The 22,193-nt window shown below is 41.6% G+C and overlaps 1 protein-coding gene across 1 annotated transcript; it reads right to left on the bottom strand.

The window, feature by feature from the left end:
• Positions 1 to 5,534: 5,534 nt before the first annotated feature.
• MMD (monocyte to macrophage differentiation-associated) lies at positions 5,535 to 22,143 on the bottom strand. Its single transcript, XM_008938836.1, has 7 exons — positions 22,046 to 22,143; positions 16,274 to 16,355; positions 9,808 to 9,968; positions 8,897 to 8,971; positions 8,422 to 8,523; positions 7,536 to 7,605; positions 5,535 to 6,232 (listed from the first exon to the last, which is right to left on the bottom strand). The coding sequence occupies exons 1-7, from the start codon at positions 22,141 to 22,143 to the stop codon at positions 6,032 to 6,034; spliced, it is 789 nt and encodes a 262-aa protein (XP_008937084.1). The 3' UTR covers positions 5,535 to 6,031.
• Positions 22,144 to 22,193: the final 50 nt, after the last annotated feature.

Raw genomic sequence — 22,193 nt, forward strand, 5'->3', positions numbered from 1 at the left:
TGCAGCCCCCTCCCCTGCCAGCATCACTCCCTTTCCCTCTCCTGCCCAAACCCTCCAGGACTTTCCTGCTCCCAAGAAGGTGCCATGCCCCAGGAGCAGCAGATTTCTCCTCCAGAGCTCTCTGTTGGCTCCGGGGCACTGCCTGCCCCCAGCTATCCCTGCAAAACACAGGATTACAGCTCCTGCAGCCACGTCTCCCCCCTTCTGCACTGCCACCAATTTCTCATGTCCCTGTGTCACATTATCAGCCAAGGAAACCGTGTCTGACATCGTTCTGAACTCCCCACTGACCCTGTGAAACAAGCTGGCTGAAAGGAAAGATGAAAAGTTTGGGGTTTGTAAATGGAGGGGAGAAAGAAGCAGGGGAAGGCGTGACAGTCTCCAGCTCCACAAGAGCTGCCTCTGAGAGCTCATCTCTGAGCCCACCGCAGGCAGAACAAGGAGCAACGGGTTTAAATTACAGCAAAGGAGACGCGGCCTGGACAGCAGCAAACAGAGGCTGAGCCGGCAGAGGGCGAACACTGAGAGAAAGAGCCCCGGAGGATGGTGAAATCCCCATTGTTAGAGGGTTTTTAGAACACGCTGGACAATCACGTCGGGAATGACAGGCAGCGATCGTCCTGCCTGCAAGCAGAGCATGGGCTAAAAATATCTGAGAGTCCCTTCAGGCTTGATTTTCAGTGATTTAGCAGAAGGCTGATTAGGCTGCTCAGCACCACCATCAGCTCCAAGACAAAAGTCATTTTCATTCAGTCCAAAGCATTTATATAGGAAGACACCTATTTAAAAAAAAACAAAAAACAAAACAAAACAAAACCAAAACAAAACAAAAAAACCCCAAACAAACAAAAAAACCACAAACACCTCTATTTCCTTCCTAAACTAATCCCTAGCTTCTTAATTGGAGGTGGTTGAGTTCCCCCAGCGATGATGGTGTTCAGTCCTTCAGCGTTCACCACGCTCCTGAATCGTTCCTGTTTGAAGCCGAAGGCACCGCAGGTTCCCCCGAGTTCCGCAGGTCTTGCGGGCTGGGCTCCAGTGTCTCAGCGTCCTGAATAACCACAGCTCTCCACCCCACATCCTGTGAGCTGCTCGGAACGTCCTGTTGGAGGCAGGCTCGGCCTCTTGCTGCCCCTGTCACAGAAACCACACGCTGACTGGTCACTGCCAGCACACTGCATCACTCCGGGGAGCAAACACGACACACCAGAAAGCAAGACATCTGCTGGAGCTAAAACCCCTAATTCAGTAGATCCCTACTAATGGCTTTTCACCTATGTGAAAATTTAAGGGAGCTTTTCAAAGGCTCCTAAAGGATTTGGGCACACAAATCCACTGCCAGCAGGGCTCATGATGCTGCTAAGCAACAAAGACATCTGAATATATCCTTCTGAGAGCACACCAGCCTCATTAGAGTCAATGATGTAACTTCTGTTATAAAACTGGTGCTGGCTTCACTGCTGGCCTTCTGCAAGAGGATTTTGGTCCCCCAGCTTATCCTTAGTAACAAGTGCCCTGGTTCTATGAAGGGAACAAGCTTTGCCACCTCTGCTGGTCGCATCAGGCTCACCACAAACAGGAGGATACCTCGTGTGACAACAAGCTGGTGAAGGGACACCCAGCTCACTAACAAAACATCACCCTGCTAAAACACACGACCCAAACAGGGATTTGAAAATTCTTTTTGAAAACACTGCTTTCCTTCCAGGTTGGACCTGGAAGACTGAGCAGATTGTACCTGGCACAGGTACTCTGAAGGTGCTTCACCTCGAACCTCTTTGTGCTTAATTTCCAAGCCAGGCTTCAAAGCCCATCCAAAAGCAGACACTGAGCAGCCTGGGAGGGTTTAGCCCCAGGGGCTTCTGCTGTGCCAGTGCTGGGCAGCACCTGTCCCCCCAGCACTGCTGCAGCACCGACTCAACAGCATCCAAACACCTCCAAACAGCCAGGAGGGAACACTGCGGGTGCCGTGCCCGTTCCCTTTCCAGACTGTGACTGTTTAGTGAATCTGTTTGGACAGACGATGAACGAAACGCTTTCCAGAAGTGGTAGGGCAGGGAGCAGCCTCTCACTGTGGAAGGGTCCGTGCCACAGGCTGAGCAACCTGCCCCATGCCACCGGGCAGGCAGGACGGGCAGAGCCGGCCAGCAGCGGCTGTGCCACGCCGGTCATTCCTCTGGGACCTATTTATAGCTTTAATCTTATGACACCTACTGATGGTGAGAGCAATTAGCGAGCAGAGACGAACATCCTGCATCCTTTTAAAAATAGCAAAGCATGGAGAAAAGACTTAGTCAAGCACATGATGAGAACATGTCAGCCTTAGCCTCCAGAGACATCACGTGGCTAAATACACCAGGCTTAAATGCAGAATTGTGTAGGTGACTCAAAAAGGTTCCCAAACAAGCAGCAGGATCCTCAGCACAAGGGACATTTAAGCAAGAGACTTAATAGGAAAAAAAAAAAAATCTATTAAAACCTTTAGTGCCTTCTCTTTAATTTGCTCATTCCAGACACATTTCACCAAGAAGCAGCTCTAAACACACAACACCCGTGTGATTTACACAGTTTGCAGATCAGCAGGTAAGAGTTCAGTGACCAGCTGTGAACATCCCATAAGAAGCCTCACTGCACTCGATGACCTGTGAGAGCCCCGAGCCTCAGGAGAGTCACCCCACCCTGGGCACTGCCAGCCTTGAGAACTGCTGGTTCACGAACAGCCAGAGCAGGCAGATCCCAACAGATTAGAACAGAACTCTGCAAAAACCACATGAAATGGGGCCTTCCCATCTGTCTGCTGACACTGATCTGGAATTTAGGGAACTTTGGAAATATCATAAAACCACAACCATGAGCTGTTTCAAAGTCTTTGAAGTATCCCATTTTCACACCATAATTCAGGAGATACAGTGAAGATTGCAAAAAAAATGTTCAAGCACTGACACCTCCTTTGAAAGGACTTTACCTACCTAAAACTGGAAGACAAGAATACAGTTTCTTGCTGTAACCACAAGTAATTAAGAGGAGTGTGGTGAAGGCAGAAGAGGAAGAGATCAGCCATCTCTTTTGTTAACAGAAAGAAAAATTAGTATTTGCTTACTGCATTCCTTGTTGCTGTTGAACTAAAACCCCAGTAAAACACAAAGTGCACCCTAAGATAAATCCTTGAACGAATCCCTTCAGATAGCTGAATTACTTTTCAGATGGACACAGTATTGTGTTAGAAAAATACCACCTCCAAGTGGTGAGACTGAAAGCACCCAGTCTGCAAAGTACCTGTTGCACCCCAGGCATCTCTGGAAAGGTCCAGCTGCAAAACTAAGCCATGCATTAGTGCTGTGTCATTTTGACTCCAGGTCTACGCTTCCACAACTTAGGGGCAGAGGAAATTCAGAAGCAAGTGCTTTTAAAACAGAGAAGCAAGTGCTTTTAGAGACATTTGCTTCAGGAAGACAAAGAAATCCCATCTCTGCTACCACAGCAAACATTACTGGAAAGCATGCTATTGTTACTCCTGGGAGGAATCAGCCTGGAGAGCTGCAATTAGACAGGGAGAAAAAAAAAAAAAAAAATCAGCTGATAATTGATGTACTTGTTTTCCCAAAAGAAATGCAATTTTAGTTCAGCTTGTCTATATTTTATGCCATGATACCCCTATACAGATAGGAGCAAAATCATGTATTTTAGTGTTATATAATTGAAAACAAAACAAAACAAAACAAACCCCAGTATATGGTGTAAGAAAGCAGAACAGCAAAGGGGAAAGTATTGACCAAAATTTAAGCATATATTACTTTCTATACCACAAATTGAATAATTTGGATGGTAATTTTTTCTGCCAATTTTATTTTTAAAAGCTGACTAAGCAAGCATCAGGGTCAGTAGGTTCAACTCTGGATCTCTCACATAAGTGTTAGTTCCTCACTTCCCTGCATAAATGTTAGATAAGGAAAAAAAACCACCACACAAAAACAACCACCAAGACTACAACAGTTTCCAAATTGCACAAAATGTTTATTGTTAGTCTAGTACATTCAATATCATATTGACTAGAATACAGAAATTCAAAATATTTTTTGGCGAATTGAAATTTTAAAAACCATTTCAAACACTCCAAAAAGCAATGCCATGAAAAGTTAACTTAAACATATTCAAGCAATAGTTTCACTTCTGACTACAGAAAACCTTTACCTGTATTTTAGTGGTTTTAACAGTACTGCATTTAAACAAAATATATGAACCCACAAAAAGAGGAAAATATTAAAATAGACACAATGTTAAAAAACTGAGGCATCCAGATGTGTGAGACTGTTGCATGAGGAATTACCTGCCCAGATGTTCCTTCCCTCTCCTCTGGGGCAGTGAACCAGTCTGCTGTGGTGGTGCCACTTCTCCAGTCACCTGCTAACACCACACAGCAATTCTTCAATGCCTTGAATTTAGTCTGTCCCTCTTGTAAATTCTGTATACAAATGTCTATGTTCTAAAATATGCAATCCACTGCCAAATCTAGGTGCAATATCAAATGGTACCTTGAAAAACATCCCTATCTTGCTACTTATTGTTTGCAGACAGGCAATATCTGGAACGAAAAATCTGAAAAAGGCAACACGTTTTGGTTTTGTTTTTAAATACTGACATGAAAAACTGAGGAAATTAGAAAAAGGATAAAGTCAATCTTAATATAAGACATTCATTATATAGTGGGACAGGATACAGTTATTGGACAAACAGTATTACAACAACTCTTCTACACCTGGTCATTTAACGCACGTGTTCTACAATCATGACTTGCTACCACACTGGTTTTCCTGTACAGAAAGAGCAACACAATCAAAGACCAGTTTTACTCTGTTACTCCCAGGAGGAGAAGTGACACCGTATCAGGTTCCCCAGCTCCCCTCCCTGAAAGCTGTGCTTGTGAAGGACCAGGAGTTGCAAGCAGTCAGCACCCGCTCGACACTTGCTGCTCTGACCACAAGTCCCCAACAGAACCACCCCAACGAAAACGGGTGGGAACAGCTTCTGTTGTCTTGTTTAAATCCCTTTGCAAACCCAGCACCAACGCACGCATACGTGTTCTGGAGAAGTGATGGACTCTCTGCTTTGATAGTGGCTGTGAGCTGCCCACCCCCCTTCACACTGCTGACCCTGGGCAAGTCAGCTTCACCCAAACCACTGCCGGTGGGGCGGCTGGGCACAGAACTGGGACCCCAGGAGAAAAATCACCTAGCTATTTCTTTTATAGCACTTCATTTCCATCAGGGATAAAGCCAAATTAAGGTGCTGTTTCAGTGGTACTATAGATGAGCAGAGTACTATCATATTAAAACTCAGCAGAATCACATTTAGACTTTAGTCCATAAAAGTGGTTATTACAATTTCACTTGTAACACAACCCTTGGAAGAGGTACAACGTTTGCTTGTCAGTACAGCCCGTGGAATGTAACCATGTCTTGCAAGGTTCTGCAACATGAGTAACTGCATAGATGACAGTTGTGTGTTTTCAGTTCAATGTACTTTTAAAGTTTACAAAAAACACAAAAAGTTTCTATAAAAGTCACATCATACCAAGATAATGGGTGGTAAAAGTAGACTATCTGTGATTGGTGTTTAATAAATGACTAGTGGAAAGGTGATAGAAACCAATTTCAAATCAAGAGTTACATTTTCGCTATTGCACTGACTTCACCATTTCAATCGCTAATTTAGAAAAATTCACATAGTTAAAAATTGTAAAATTAAACTAGAATACAAAATTTATTTGTAAACATCAGGTAGCCAGTTCTGCTAACATGGAATGGACTCTTGGTACTGCAGTACAGTATCTTGGTTATTTACAGCACTTGCCACGATGGGCAACTGCAGGACACGCACATCATCGGTTCACAGTAACTGTGTTCAGAGAACTACCAAAGTCAGTGCAGTTTTTCTGTGCAATTTTCCAATTTCCCCGAATTCCTTAAGTCAAATAATACTGTTACAGAGGCCAAGTGCAGCTTATTTTATATATATATCAATATATATAATCTCACAAGTGACGAATTATGTCTGCAGGACTTCTGTAAAGGTACTTCCAGATGGCGTAGTAGTGGACAGCAGCTGCCGTGGCCACAAAGAGGTGCCAGATGGCGTGGGCAAAGGGGATGACGCCGTCGCTCTTGAAGAACACCACGCCCAGGCAGTAGATCAAGCCTCCCCAGGCAACCTCCTGAAGTCCATCCGTGTTGCTCTGTCAATTAAGAAGGAAAGGTTAGGGCTGGGGTGTAGAGAAGGGAAAGGGTATTTTATGCCCAAAATGCAAAGTGCATTCACCCCAAGAAAGGAAAAGAAGCTGGCTGTCTGCTCAGAACGTCTTGGACAGGACAGGTGGACAAGTGAGAAATACAGTAGATCTATATTAGACTTTGGGAAATATGTAATAATATATTCATCTCCACAGCACTATAAAGGAAACAGGGGTAACTCAAGAATTATAAGTTTGGTGTCTTGCTCCATGCTCGTTAGCAGAGCAGACAAACAGGGAGAAAAAGAAAACCTGATTCCTGCATGTAAGCACGAGTTTAATGCAGCTCTGGCTGCTGGCTGGAGCATCCAGCAAGGGTTTGGTACAGCACAGTGCTCACGTGGAACAGTTAGGGCATTGCCTTGTAGAAGTGTCATTTATATGAGCAACAGAGAGGGTTAATCCATATGAGTAACCATAATAACTACAATCCAAAATGTGTAACTATGAATAAATAATAGTCAAAGCTTTGAGGTGGACAAAATGAAGTAGGATGCTTTACAGATGCACCAAGACTTTTTTTTCAGGAAACCCTCCATTTGCTGAGAGATCAAGTATCCCAGGTACAGTGCATCAGTTTGGTACAGTTCAACTACTTCCCAGCTTTTCACTCCTCCCCTGCTTCACTGATAAAAAGAAGCCTCTAGTAAGACAAATATTGTGTCTTTGCTGTCCCTGATTTTGAAAAGGGCAAGAGTCAATTCACTTTCTCCATCTTGGTCCAGACGACAGCATCAATTGATTAGATTTTCCAGAAAGCTCTTACATATACCAAGAAAAAGGAAAACAAGTTACCAGAAGCCCCTTCCACGTCTATGAAGACAAAGCTTGTTTCCCAATTTCTAAGTGTTAAGTGTGCATACAGTAAGTTCATAACTAGCAAGACCCAGAAATATTCCTCAACAGGCTGAAGTATTTCACCTCTTTAACATTTTTAACAATTCAGTTACTTCCATTTGGGTATGTCCATTATCCTTTCAGAAGGGAGGGTCTTCAGAAGTGAAGTTTGGAACCTAAGCTCCTTCTACCTACACCCTGTAGCCCAGACTGAACACAACAAGGTAGCACTTAATTGAAATGTAAACTATAAACCCAAAATATAATTGTGTTTGGTTCTTCTCCAGAGAACATCTACAATTATGGTGGATTAAAATTAACATCTTTTCAGACGAAAGAGCTGCACAGGAACTTCAGCTAGTTATAAAGGGAAAGTTTGTGCCTTTGTAATGTAAATAGTCACATTCCATACCATGGATGTCACTACCAGAGCAGGGGAAAATCCCATCGCCAAGTAGAAAAAGAGCTCGACGATCTTATACCTAAAAAGGAACAATTTGAGTCATTAATGGAGGTGTATGAGAGGGTGACCATGTTCTTCAACATTAAGGAAAACCTTATCAATTTTATATTAGAATGGGGCCACTACACTACTCAAAAAGCTTTTATGCAGGCAGGTACCCAGTGTTTTATGACAAAAATAAAACTATTTTTTATCTCTGCATTGTAGAGATGCAGGCAAAACCTTCTTCTCCAAATACTGCCTAGATGTACCCATTTGCATGAAGTACTAGTGAGAATAAAACATTGAGACAACTTGTATTTTCTTATTTGAACCTTGATAGCTCATCTCCAAAACAAAATGTTTGGTCTTGCTCCCTGAGGATAAGTAATGAAAGCAGGCTCAAGAGTTCAGATCTGAAACTCAAGGACTTGCATCTATCTCAAAACCAAGAAGGCAGCAGGAGTCAACATGCAACAGGTACATGAAACAATATGACATTGCAGTATAATCTATACAAAACCAACATAAATTAGGAGCATAAGAAAGGCATCATTAGGAGCCCTACTAGCTCTCACCCCTGCTCTCTTGTAGCAAAAGTTTAAGTTTTAAAAGTGGACACTTCTCTCCCACCCCTTTAAGAGAAGCCAATAATACAGCCTGAAGACATATGATGACAGGGTGAACACAATTACTTTCTGACAAGACCTAAGTCTGCATCACTCTCATCACATAGTTCCACTGCTTCAAAGCTCTTACCTCACTGTGTGAAAGGCTGGACAGGAACACTCAGAAAACAAGAAAGCCCTCCCCCCCCTTTTTAATTTCAAAGTTAAATGCAAATAATAATTCTTACTTTTCATGGTAGAGAAATACATAAATGGTTCCTCCAGCAGCCATCAGCCAGATAAACCAACGCATGTGAGATGCTAGAGGTCCAAGCTCACGGAGGTTTAACCTGGAGGTACAGAGATTTCAAGAGATCAAAGTGATGAGTGAATGGCCCCTACTGACACAAAAGTAGGAGGGCTTCATTAAATTAAATAACTATTCAGAGCTATAGCTGAATATAGCTTAGGCGTGATGGGGGAGAAGACACTGGGACATTCCATACACAGAGAAGGAGAAGGTGTTTGCATAAGCTGGGGCAGGTACTGTTTTCTAGCTTTTTTTGTTCAGCAAATCTCAGGAGATTACATTATGTTGCATTTCACAGTGTCAAATGTGGTGTATGACATCTAAGAAGATACCTATAGATTTTGGAAAGATGCAATTGAACTGTTTAAATCAGAAAAAGCTCTAATTCTAAAGCTGTGCTTCAGATTTCTTACCATGGTGCGTACGATGCTGCAATAAAGACGTAGATCATCATTCTGTCACACATGTGAAAGCAATGCTCCATTGTCCTAGTAAGAGAGAACACATCACCAGGGGAGATTTGGGAAAGATTTTTGTATCATTTGTTTTCTGAAAAACTTTGGAATTACTTTGGGGAAAATACCATTGGCTCCACCACCTCTTAAAACCATCTAGAAGGTTGTCCAGCTGACTTCAGCTTCAGGAGGTCGTGAGACAGGTAGGAGAAGAGCACTCTCTCCTCCATCCCTCTCCCCTTCTCCACCCCAACATGCATCCTGCTCTCTGGCAAGGAGGCACAAAGCTGTCACATCAGCTCTGCCTAATCCAGAAACTAACCATTACTATTCCATGACTACTGGTTAGATCCAGTTTATGGCCCAGAATTATGCAGGAGTCATAATGGGACCAAAAAGTAAACAAAATCTAAAAAATAAAACCACATCTTAGTTTTGCTATAGCTGCCTTGCTCCCAAGAAGGCTCTCAGCTCTTCACTGTATTATCATTCTCTTGGCAAATTCTGTGCTCCTCAAAGTATCTGAGCATGCCACAGCCCCAGACAATGTTCTCATTTCTGCAGAGGGATTCTATCTGCCATGCACTTAGGATAGGTTTTCCCCATGTGAATTCTGGATTAAGACCAACTGGGGCATAGAAAAAAAAGGAAATTTCCTTGCAAAAATGCAGCAGACATTAAAGTTAATTTTCTGTATGAGCTTGGCTCACTACTTTTTCCAATAGAATCAAAGGTGCTTTCTTCTGATTTGGTACAAGGTACCGCTTCAGCCTTCTGTAAAATTGTATTTTTGACCACTTGAGAAACCCAACAGAAAAACTTCACAGAACATGAAAACAAAACAACTTATCCCAGACCTAGAGCGATACCTTAGGTGGCTCTTTTTCCAGGAAACGATATGGAACACTGTGGAGACAATGAAGAGAGCACAGAGCCCCATGCCATACATCCACGCTGTGATCTTCTCCCAGCGGTTGTCGGAGAGCCGGTGCAGGAGGGCACTCCCCACGATGGCAGGGACAATGAGGAACTGGGGAAATAAAAGGCCATTGTCAAGTCTTCCTTGAAGCCAGCGGAGCACCACGCTCAGCACAGCGAGGGCAGGGGCAGAAAGCTCCAGTGTGCCTTGTAACACCACACACAGGACATCTGATGGCATGCTCCCAGCCAGAGCAAGCTTTTCATTCAGTTGTATGTCAACATACAAACATGAAGACTCCAACGGTGTCTCAGCATCAAGGTTACACCTGATTGTCTTCAGTTTGTCCTCGCAGGGTATTAGTTTTGGTTACTAGCTCCTCCAGCCAGGACACAGAATCAGAAAACCAAAAGAATTTGCCAAGTCTTAGTAGTGCTTTTATTTTCACATTCTGCTTTGTGTTTCAAATAAAGTTTTGATCTTACTCTGGGCTTGGATCTAAAGCACCTCTTGCGCATAGATGCGGAGCACAGGGCAGACCAAAACAAGCTCAAATCCTAAATGAAAAAATAAAGCATTCACAAGTATGCAGTTAAGAGAATTAAGCAAAGGCTTTGCAGAACCTAGGTTTTAGATATCATAAATAAATTAGCTGAGAACTTCTTTCATGAAGAGATCCTTAATGTACAAAGATGATGTTCTTCTAATGCAGTGTATCCAAGTTGGTTTGCCTTACCACCTCCCTCTGAAGCAGCTTTAATTCAGAACTCCCAAAACAACCACTGTTAGAACACTGTGATGGAGTCAGCACACTCACATGAAGTATCCAAGGAGCAGGCTGCAGGCTTCATATACATCTAATACTATACTCCTTTCTAGAATGAACTGCATCATGTACCTTTGTCTCATTCAGAAAAAAAAAACCAAACTATGTAAAAAGAGGCAAAAAAAAAAAAGGCAACACGTCCAACAAGCATGTAAGAAAAGAACTCGTTGGTTCAGACATTTCTTTTCCCTTCTCCTTGCACTATGATGTCATATCTTGTCAGCCTTCTAAATTAAAATAGCTACACCAATTCTCTTCCAGGCCCTACAGTGTGTGTTAAGATGTTGATTAAGTCACTTGAATTGTAAATAAGCTTCATAGGTTAAATTATTTGTAGTTTATCCCAAGTCTCACATGCTAAACAATAAAGCTAGGAACGTTTAAACAAATCTGGCAACTCTGCTTTGTTTTACAGGTTTGATAGCTTGGACTGCAAAGTTCTGGTCTAGCCTGTGCTGACTTTGTTCTTTATCTGCTTAAACATTGGGAGAAACTGGGGCTCTGATCACAGCTGCAGTACAGAAGATGCAGCATGTACCAAATGAATCTGGAAAGTAGTTGGTTAATCCAGAGAGTTAATAAAAGGAAAAAAAAAAAGAGTGGCTTTTACTTCTGGCTTTTGAAGTCCATCAACTGTAGCTTCATTACTATTACACGTCCGTCCCATTTGCAAAATTTAGTACATTTATGCCAAGAGCTGTAGAGCCATGGAAATGCAAACCATGGAAATGCAAACCATGGCATCCCCATGGCCACAGCACTTGGGCCAGAGCTGAAAACGCTTCCCGACTTTGGTAACGAGCCCATGGAAGCTGGCCTCATGCACTTGAAAGCCAAAAATAGTCTGCCAGGCTGGCTTCTCATTTATCACAAACCCTAGGTTTCCACATGCATATCCTGGAGAGCCCCAGCTCAGGAGAGGCTGAAGTGCTTCCCTCCTCAGATCAGCCTCGCCTCTTCTCCGCAGATGCGATGGAGTTCAAGCCTTGGCCGAAGCCCTGGAGGCAGCACAGAGCTGATGAGATGTGGCAGTTCCTTCATTCAGATTTTGCAGGAGATGGGAAGTTACCAAGCTCCAGAAATAGACTTTTAGCTGTGTTCCTTTACGCTGTGAAGTCATGCTGTATCCACATTCACCAGTCTCCTTCCCAGTTTCTCCTGCAAACTGCAGTTTTGGCCAAACTTAAGAGAGAATGACAAGGCTTCAGAGATTGTGTCCCCATGAACACAAGTACCAAGTGAAATGGCAACTGTCTGCTAATTCCCTACTGAAATCTTGGGTGTGAGCCACTCAGATTCCACCCAGAGCTCTGATCAAAACCATCTTGTAGGAAGGAGGACCTCTTTGGAAACTAGATTTCGATGTTACACAGAACAACTCCCCTTTCTTACACAGATATCCCAGCTTTTGCCCAAGTTAGGCTGTGATGTGGAATGCTCAAAGGGGCCAATGTAGAGTTTGACATCAATCATTTTTCGATTAATACTTTTATGTAAATTTATAGGATTAAAACAAATTTTCTTACCACTTCTTTACACCTTCAAAATGAAGAATAGAGCTATAAATAAGTATATGGATGAAAACCTGAATTAATCTCTCTTCTGCCCTGCCTGGCTCTCAAGAACAAGTCTACATCTCACAGGGAACAGCATTATACTACCATGAGAAGGATTTATTGTTGTTTTTAAGTATTCTGTTTAGAAACACTTTCTCTCTGTGCCTGATACGCATCATGGGAACAGTTAGACTAAACAGAGCTGTTTCATTACTCTTTTTCTGACCAAAAATAGCTAGATTCAAGACAAAATCCATAAATGATACCCTGCTGTTCGAGCCAACTGGAGAAAAGTTCTTTACATACTCATACCAGAACAGAGAACATATGATACAATGGAGTTTATATCTAACAAACACCTTACAAAAGAAATGTAACACTTCAGGCAACAAAACAAGGTGCATTTTCCCACACTAGTTTGAAAAAAAATCCCTAGCACAAGAACTGCATTTTAATATTCAGAATGGAGAAATGAGTCCTTTAAAAGTGAAGTTATTTTGCCAAAAGAAGTAGTCAAAGCATCAGAACTAACAGAACAACTGTGATTGGGCCATGTCACTTCACAGCAATGACATAGCACTTCTGAGCTTTCAGCATTCTTAGTGAAAAACAGCTATAAATCACAAAAAGCTTTGCTTATTTCATCACAAAGTGCCACTCTTCCACATTAATATTGTTAAACCCAGCAACTTAATGTACTGTGAACAAACCTAGAATCATTATCCTTCAATCTACTAATTTTAGCCCCTTCATTAATACGTGCTAAATCAGAGATGGGGCTGGTAGAGATTTACAGAACAAGAGAGTAGGCAACAGTTTCACTAAGTTTTCTAGAGAAATTCCAGGACAAAATGAGGGCATGAAGTTACAAAACCCTTTGAATTAAGGAGAAAGACAAAGGATTAAAATTTCTTTATTTACAGCTATAGGCAGGAATCTTTAAAAAGAGATTTGGGCACAATTCCTTTGTGATGTATTTTTGGAAATCAACTACCACAACCCCTACTGTCACAAAGAGCAGCCACTGCAAAAAGCCTTAAGGCACGAAGACAGATGCTGACACAGAGAGCTGTAACCCTGATCAGACAGGCTGCAAGGGAATTGCACTCTGGTTACTACCTCCCAGCAAGGCAACCAGTGCCTTCCACCTATCTGGGGCTGCTTAGGACACAGCCCCTCAGCTCAGTATTTTTTCTGTGTTCTTTCTCTGCTTCTGTAAATCTCTCCCATAGAGAGGTTTAATACTGTGTTAATTTTGCTTTTGTATATAACATTCACGCCAAATTATTTTGTTTGCACACAAGTCTGTGCCCTGTCTGCTCCAGGAGAGTAGCTGTAAAGCCAAGCACAGCATCTCCCTCCTCATCACTTTCTCTTCTGAAACAAGGAGACAGGCACCATGGAGTGGGAAGCCTGCTGGCAGCTGGGGTTGTACAACACACTGAACAGAGAACCTGCTAATATCAGCCAGGTAGAATGGAAATATTTTTATCATAAGAGTCCTTCTGAAAATTTGATGGCCCCTCCTCCCATGTTCAAATGGCCTAATAAATGCTCCAAGCCTCATTTTTGAAATATTGATACCTCTTTCCTCTTTTTCCCCTAAGTGCTGAATAAATCAAGAATGGAACAGAGAGACTGTGACTTATTTTAAGGCTATTTCCTTCTTTTAAGGCAGTGGGAAGAAAATTTTAGAGCAGTATAAAGCAAGCTGTGTTTAAAGTGGGAGGTCTGAAGTCAGCAGAGCATGCCTTTTGTCCAATAAACCTTCCAAACACTAGAAAGTGTCATGGTTAGAGTCATCCTTCCCCTTGGATTTAGCTTACCTTACAACTCAAACTCTTACAACTGCTTCTCTCACACTGTTTCCTTCCTGTTCTTCTAAACACAGAGCAGTCTTTTCTGTCTCTGCATTCAACTGCTTAGCTGCCCTTCCTGTCTCCTAGTGTCTAAAGACAAGTCAGCGCTTCATTTAAAGCTAAAAAAAAAAAAAATCAAGACAGTTTAAATACACTTTGTAGTTAGAAATGTGAAGGTATCTTAGTATGCTACACAGTTACTTTTTAAGTATGTAACAAAAAGACACGCATGGGATTCTGTATCCCCATGTATTGTTGGGGGGAGCTGGGTTGGCATGTTTGCTTTGGGTTTTGTCTATGTGTTTGTGGTTAGTAGTTTGCCTTTTTTTTTTTTTAAATGTGGGTGGGTTTTTTTTTCTGACCACAGTGTATATTTAAGCCAAAAACCAGCCTGTGTACCTGCTTAGGAGGTACAGTCACACTCATAAAATACAAGTTGACTATCATCTGATCTATGAATAAAGCTTTGAAAAAATATGTATGGAGGACTACTGCTAAACTCTGTTTTGTAGAAATTACATCAAGGTCTAATTGAAAACTCAAATTGTAATCTGGCAGCAAAGCCTCAGCCACTGGGCCAGCTAACACTTAGTGAACAGCCTGTAACAGAGGAGAAGGGAGCATCTCCCCCCAGCTTTCCCTGCATAACCTGCTGTGCTTTCCCAGATTTGATTCCTATTTAAAGGGTTTAAATTTTTATTAGAAGTTATTTATTGTACATAATTTTATTTAAGGAGTAACCATGCCTCTTTTATACCACACTTCATTTTCTTCCAAAGAGGATGTCAATATTACATATCCCCAAGCTGTTAACAGTTCATGGCAGGTTTTGCATGTAGCTGGACTGCTCAGAAAGTACTTGGACAGCTTCACCAGGAATTGTAGCATACCAGACAATCCTGATGTGACATCTTGGCTGTAACCTCCTCCCAATGGGCAGAAATCAGCCGTGTCTAGTTTTCCCCCAGACCAAGGCCAGAATTGCTAAGGAACATGGAAACTTCTGCCAGATATTTTGAAATCTAACTTTTTGACCAGAGTAAACAAGATTTGTTCAAGGATTATGAGATAAACGACATATTTGTGCTAATAGAATGTTGCTTCATTCCCCAGATAAATAAGCATATATTTACATAATGCTGTATGTGAGACCTGTGGCTTAAAACCATGTAAGCTTCAGTTAGTTTTTCTATGTGTAAACCAAGGTGATTCTGTTTTTACCAGCGATCCAGAGCTGTATGTTGGTTATTGATAAAATATACCCAAAGGATCCTTAAGAACAGAGCTCCCTCTAGAACTGAAGAGTCCCGTGCACTACCTTAAGTGTTCGTATCTGTAGCTCACTCAGACACACTGGAGATAAGAAACTGAGGACAAAGTCAAACATGCTTCAGATGTTTGGAGTTAAGGGATTGAGGAGAAGCACAAGCTGCTTTTACAAAAGGGCAAATGCTATCTCAAAAATCAAACACACACATTTTTAAGTCCTTTTCAAAGTGCTAGACAACAAATTATACTTCCCAATTACCAAAAAAAAAAAACCCCAAGATTGCTTTCCTTATTTGGTATGTATCAAAACTCGTGTGGGCCCATACTTTGTGAAAGTAAGGACAAACTAGGACTTTTAGCAGGGAGGGCTGTCAGCATTATTGGTACCTCTTTCAAAATAGCAGAATTCTTGCAGAATCAATTCATTAGTATTACATATCAGAACTAAGCCATGCCAGCTCTTCTAGCTAATACCCATGTGATAGCCTTATGAAGCCTTCCACTTCTAACATGAATAAATCCTCCTTACACTTGCAGTATACAATTTGCACAATGTTGTCAGCACAGTACTGGGAAATCTGCCTTGCAAGAGGAACAAGTACAAGCCTATATTCACTTTACCATAGTCATCCTTTGACTGGGACAGAGGAGAACCATCTAGTTACAGACACTTAACTTTGGTGAAAAGGAATCTTATGAACACCTGGAGCTCCTAGAGACTCAGAACAAGGATTAGTGATTACCAGCCATTAATTACCATTAGATCTTCTGGACTGTTATAGCTGAAGCTTACACAACAAAACCAAAGAAGTTGTAAATGTAAATACACTTGGGCAAAGTTAAGTATTTAACCTTTGAAACTCACAAAAATTGACTGAAACATCTGGTTTAAAGGAAAGTACTTACTGCATGTGTGTAACAGTTAGCAGCATGTTCATAGCAAGTGGGTTTGTAGCGGCTGTTTGCTGGAGCTGGGTGGTTCATGAACCTGTTGAATAATTAAGAAGTATTTTTAGGAAAAGAAACCATCTCTTTGGAGTGTCATGAAGGAAAATCTCCAAGCTAGTACTGTTAAAACGTTAAGTACAGACATGTTAAAAGTAACTGTTATTGACATTTTAAGTTCTCCCAGGTTAATGTATGTTAACTAAACCATCCACTGGGACAGTTGCAGGGATTATCTTTCATCAAGACTGCACACAGAAGTCAAATGTCCTCTTTTCCAACAGCTTGACCAAATGAACCATTTCCTATCTAGATGACATAATATGGACTCATGTTGCTCTTGAAATACAAGCTAGATCAGAGCTGCCAAGGGTTATTATTTTTTAAAAAAAGTTCTTGAAACTACAGCAATATTCCAGTTCTAGAACACCCCAGAGTAAAGCAACTTGGAGGCTGCCTTTCTAGTTCCTACAGCAAGCAAGATTCGTGCTGGGAGCATTAGATGGTGTGGATTTTTCTTTGAGGTTAGGTCTGTTTTCTGTCTGTAACTAAGACCCAAGCTACCCGGGGATGAAAGGAGACTCTAATGGTTAACTCCAAAGAGGAAAGATTTCAAGAGGCTCACTATAGAAATGCCACCTTTTACTCTAAGAATTTTCAAACATTACCTAACAAACAAGCAACCCCACCAAACACAGCCTATGCAAGTCAAACCAAGCATGATGAAACTTGAGATAGTTTTGACAGAACCTGCCAACACAAACGTTGCATTTAACTGTTCTAACAAACCAAACACTCCAGTTGTTTCTGTGAAACGACATGATTTAAAACTGTACAAAAACCTCTAAGACAGCACACATCCACACACAATCAGAAAATCAGACCAAAGGTATGAGCTACTCCAGCTACAGGATGCTGTATGTTATCCCAGCACAGCCAACTATCACACAAAACTGATTCTCCCTCACTAACAAATTCCAGTTTTCTCCAAACTAGTATAAAACAATTCACTGACAATAGTCAGATATTCAATAGGACAGGAGCAGCTTCACAACAAATACAGAATATGTTTGTATGTTCAGAACTAAGAGTAGCTTTGTTAGCTTGAGTTGTATAATATAAGAGCTTGTTAGACAAACTCTGGTCCTCCCCCACATCCCTCCTGGTTTCGGTTAAAACCAGTCCTGTTTTTGTGACATCCATAAAATATTGACCAAGCTCCAACTAGGGAAAAACCACCAACCAAAAAAACCCAAACAGAACTTTATAGTTTGCAAAAGCAGTTTCAGATTTCTAGGCCATAAGACACTCAGTTTTCTTGACTGATTTAAGTGACTTGTAAACCATTTTTTTCTAAACTGAAACACAAAAATGTAACTGCATTGACAAAAATAATGGTGAGCTGATCTCTCTCCAAATTGCATCGACTTCAAAAAAGGGTTTCAGCTGTTACTAATACAAAGGATAAGAAAAATGTGAATTTCATTCAGAGATGCCAAGTATAAACTGTTGTTAGGAAAGGAATAATTCTGCAGGAGTTAATATTTTGTTAAAAAACAGCAACTCTTGTCAGTGACAAACGAGCCCTGGCCCACCTGCAGGACAGTGACACTGGAGTCTCAGACATGGGCTCCAAGAGCTTTTGGAAAATTATTTTGTTGCCCAGTGTGTGCAGGTTTTCAACAGCTGCTGAAGACAATCTCAGCATCCTCTGCAGATGGAATGCTCAGTTTACTCAGCTCTGCTTCCAAGTTAGGAAAACACTTATAAATAAAAGTATCTGTTGGCTCTGAGTGACCAGGATTAGAGTGCCCTTGCCCGACTCCATGAAGTCAGAGTCATGGGAAACCTCTCACTGGTTACATGTAGAATAGTAACACATTTCTCCAAAGGCAAGGGTGGTATTTTGGGAGTCTCACAGGAAATAAAAGAGAACCTGTCCCCAAAACTAAAGAACCAAAAGGAATAAACCGAACCTCAGTATTAGCTTTATAATTTCTCTTGTTCAAAATTTCTGTATAAGATATTATTACTACCTAAAAAAAAACCCCTGTAATTGAAGGTAGCCTGCTAACGGGATCTTCTATTATCCATTAGAGGACTACTTTTAACTCTTTTTTTTCCTTTTCATTTATATTTATTTAGTAGAAAAGATACCAGATCTTTCCAAAGCAGTCCCAAGAGACCCTGGGGTAATGTTAGATTTGAGACAGAATTAACAAATACTTCAGAAAGGTCCATTTATTATTAGGACCTCTTTCTCACTCATTTAAAGAGTGTTAGGAGCAGTAAAACAGAACAAAGACAGTAACAGAGCTATGCTTTCCCTGCTAACTACACAAGGAGTTGTTTTTTTCCCCCGCTGCTTTGTTTATGCCAGCACAGGAACGATGCAAATATTTGTTCATCTATGTGGTAACTTTAGGCTGGCAAAAGAGACAGGCACCAAGGTTCAGAAAACTTCACACCTGCAAAATGTTTCAAATGTTTTGGAGGGTTTTGTTGGTTAGTTGTGGTTTGGGGTTTTTTTTTTGGTTTTTTTTTTGGTTGTTTTGTTTTGTTTGTTTTTAATATATACTTCTGATTGTTTAATTTAATAATGCCAACAAAACTGGCCAATAACATGGCTGTGGAACAGAAGACTTTACCAGACTCCCACAGCAGCCAAAACTCACTTTTCCCTCACCAGAGAACTCCATCAGAACATCCCCATTAGCAATACTTTATCCATCCACCTCACCTACCTGTTTATCCTGACACCACCCAGCACCGCCGGTGTGCCTTGGGAGGAGAGGAAGAGTCAGACTTTACCTCCACCTGAAAGCAAAGGGTCCCACAGCACCCCAGCACCTAACCTGCTGTGGGTCTGACACACCTGCACCTCTCCTTGCTGCAAGGCACCGACTGACACCGGCTGCAAGATGTAGGCAGCAAAGCCTGGAGCACATTTCCTCAGGTCACTATTCACAGATGCCACTTTCAGTAAAGCAAAGCTTCAGTTATTTCCTACACCCTTCTATAACAATCTAAATGTTATCAGGAACAACTTTAGAGGAAGGATCATTTAGAGTGGCTGAACAGGACAACTATTTCAGCAAATGGTTCTCTTGAGTTTGTTGCATTTCGAGTTTGACAGTTTGTGTCTAGTGCCTTGAGAAACAGACCCAAAGTTTGCAAATAGCTACTTTGTGGTGCTGCACCCAGCACTCATCAAAACCAGGAAAAATTACTTTGACACATTGTTAAAAAAGGCCAGTCATATACTCCTGTGGTTATATACACCTGTGGCTTTGCAACACGAAGAATTTAGAGCAGAAGAATCTGCTTGCAGACTTATTCACAGTCTAGAGGCAAAAACTGTTCTGTTCTTCCCTGAAGATAAACAAACCAACCCCACACTACCAGCAACAACAGATGCTTTTTGTTTTCTTCCACATGAATGCAACAACACAGGGACATTGTTCTTCCTCCCATCTACAGGTCAAGTTTGCCTCTTCTGAAAAGACAGTTGCAAGGAATATAACCTCACCTTCCTAAAAGTGGAAAACGATATACAGCACAGAGTTCAGTCTGCAATAAAGACTCTCTGTAACAAAACCATGAATGGTGTTATCAAATGAGGCACAGTCTGGTAAGGTCCCACTGAACAAAACTACAGTTTACAGGAAATATCTTTAAGTGAACCTTTTGATTCTCTAACAAATCTGTAATGTACTCTTTAATAGGAGCTCTAGTTGAAAGAGGAGTCATTTTATCAGGGGATACGCAGCATTATCTCACAAGAACACAAATACTTCCCCACTTAAGTTACTGACAATCCAGGATCTCCAATATAAGATATTAACTCCTTTAATATCAGAATGTGAAATTTCTGAAATCAACAGACAAATAACTACTTGCAGCCAGCCAGGAGAGCAGAATGCTTTAGCACTGAACCGAGTTACATGTTCATTTTCACAATTTAAATGCATTCTTAAAGCTCAAGAACTACTTGAGGCCAAGGAAGTCCAAGCTTCACAATTTCACAGCATGCAAACAACCTTCTTTCATGAAAACATTCCCAATATACCATGGAAAACAAGTACTGAGAAAGACATATGACCATTTAAAACAAGAGAGAAAACTAACTCATACACTCTGCACTACTTCAACTTTGACCTTGAAATATTTCATATATTTAAAATGTTAAACAGATGGACTGATCCATTCTTCAGGAGAGACCCCTGATCTTAAGTGCCTGTTCATTTCCAAGGAGTAGCTGCCGTGTGCTTCATAGTGATCCAAGAGATTTGGTAGAGAAAGCAGGAGGAAGATCTGAGGGTTCTTAATGCTTTGTCTTTGCGTGCAAACCCAGCTTAGAAAATAAATTATAAAATCCCACATCTGTTGTATGGCGTTTGTCTGTTATCACAGAAGGCTCATACTCAAAGCTGCAGAACAGAAAACCAATCTTCACATCTCACCTTATTCTTGATTCCCATCTGCTGAATGAATTACTCTTTGAGGCATGAAGCAAAATGTCAGTAAAAGCAGCAAGCACTGATAATAGCCTCAAAGATCTAGATTTTTCAGTCTTTTCAGGAAGTGCATTTCCTCTATTCTGCTCAAAAGGCCTCAGACTTCCTTTTACTAGCTTAAAAGCACATTGCCCCTTTTGTATCTTTTTTTTCCCCTTGTGCTTTCCAGCAGCAGGAGAGGCCATTTAGACCTAATAAGCCACAAATAGCAGCATATGAGAAACTGCAGCAAGGTGGGCATAACCCCACAAGAACAGCAGAAGCACACATTAAACGGGGTTATATATTTACATATGGAAACAACTTTTATGTTATTTAGGCTCTTTGTTTTCCCAAGGAAAAACAAAGCCCCCCCCCAAAATCACAAGCAGGTCAAAACAAATCAGCACTTTATTTTCATGATGACCATTAAAGTAAGATCCTGAGTAGAAATAAATAGGCTTATGAAAAGCACAATTTTTTGGACCAAATTGGCAGATACTTCCCCTTTACAAATTCAGCCTATCCAGTCAAAAATGGAGCCACATTTCCCTGAACTAGGCACCCTTCTTCCTGGATTAGAAGATATCTGGTTGTGGTTTGTAACCGTTCATCTAATCTTTACTATCACTGAACAACTAAGTCACACAGAAATAATTCAGATCAGCACAGAAACAGACCACTTATTTGGAAATATCAGTGAAATCACACACTGTGTAAAGCTTCACATACCTTCAGCACGATACTAAAGATAAAATGAAATCTGCAGTACTCTAAGAATCCGTTAACAATTGTGGTATCTTATGTAGATTAGGTCATTGAAAAAAGTGTCTGTGTATCCCAAAGACCTCCCGAAAGACTCTTCAACCCTCTGGCAAGTACAAAAGGTGAAATTTCAAGTGAAGAGCGAACAGATGTCACACCAGGTGCTGCAGCACATCTCAGCTCAGTGGAAAGGTATCAGCCAGCATAGCAGCCTAGCTATGAGCTAGTACAGAAACCAGGTCTCACAGCATTCTTATTTTTCTGTTTTATTTCCCTTCTAATACTTAGGCTTTGGTTTTTTGAGCAAGTTGGTGAAAGGAGCGCTGGGCAGTCCTAGGGCACTGTACCTACCGAGGGAAACCATCAAAGGAGCTGGTCTTACCTGGGAGGCAGCCCACCACTCAACAGCTAGCAGCCTTGCATCTGGACTTTGAGCAGTAAAGCCCCGAAGTTCCCCCCTACACACATCTACCCAGGAACCTGGATCGCGCCGCTACCCAGCCGGCCCCCGAGAACACCGGCAGCATCTTCAACCCGCCCTGTTTGTTCAGACACCTGAACAAAGCGCATCGGCGCGCTGCTGAGGGCCCGGGGCTCTGAGGAGCGAGGCCGCGGGCGGG

The sequence above is a fragment of the Merops nubicus genome, unplaced genomic scaffold, assembly GCF_000691845.1.
Source record: "Merops nubicus isolate BGI_N331 unplaced genomic scaffold, ASM69184v1 scaffold22244, whole genome shotgun sequence".
Classification (NCBI taxonomy): Eukaryota; Metazoa; Chordata; class Aves; order Coraciiformes; family Meropidae; genus Merops; species Merops nubicus.

What these genes read in the sequence shown, in the direction of transcription:
- MMD (XM_008938836.1), bottom strand. Translation starts at nt 22,143, where the DNA reads ATGCGCTTTGTTCAGGTGTCTGAACAAACAGGGCGGGTTGAAGATGCT. An exon ending in GCAGCATCGTACGCACCATG is followed by an intron (nt 8,524 to 8,896) that starts GTAAGAAATCTG and finishes CTGTACCTCCAG; the next exon opens with GTTAAACCTCCGTGAGCTTG. An exon ending in GTATTTCTCTACCATGAAAA is followed by an intron (nt 7,606 to 8,421) that starts GTAAGAATTATT and finishes GTTCCTTTTTAG; the next exon opens with GTATAAGATCGTCGAGCTCT.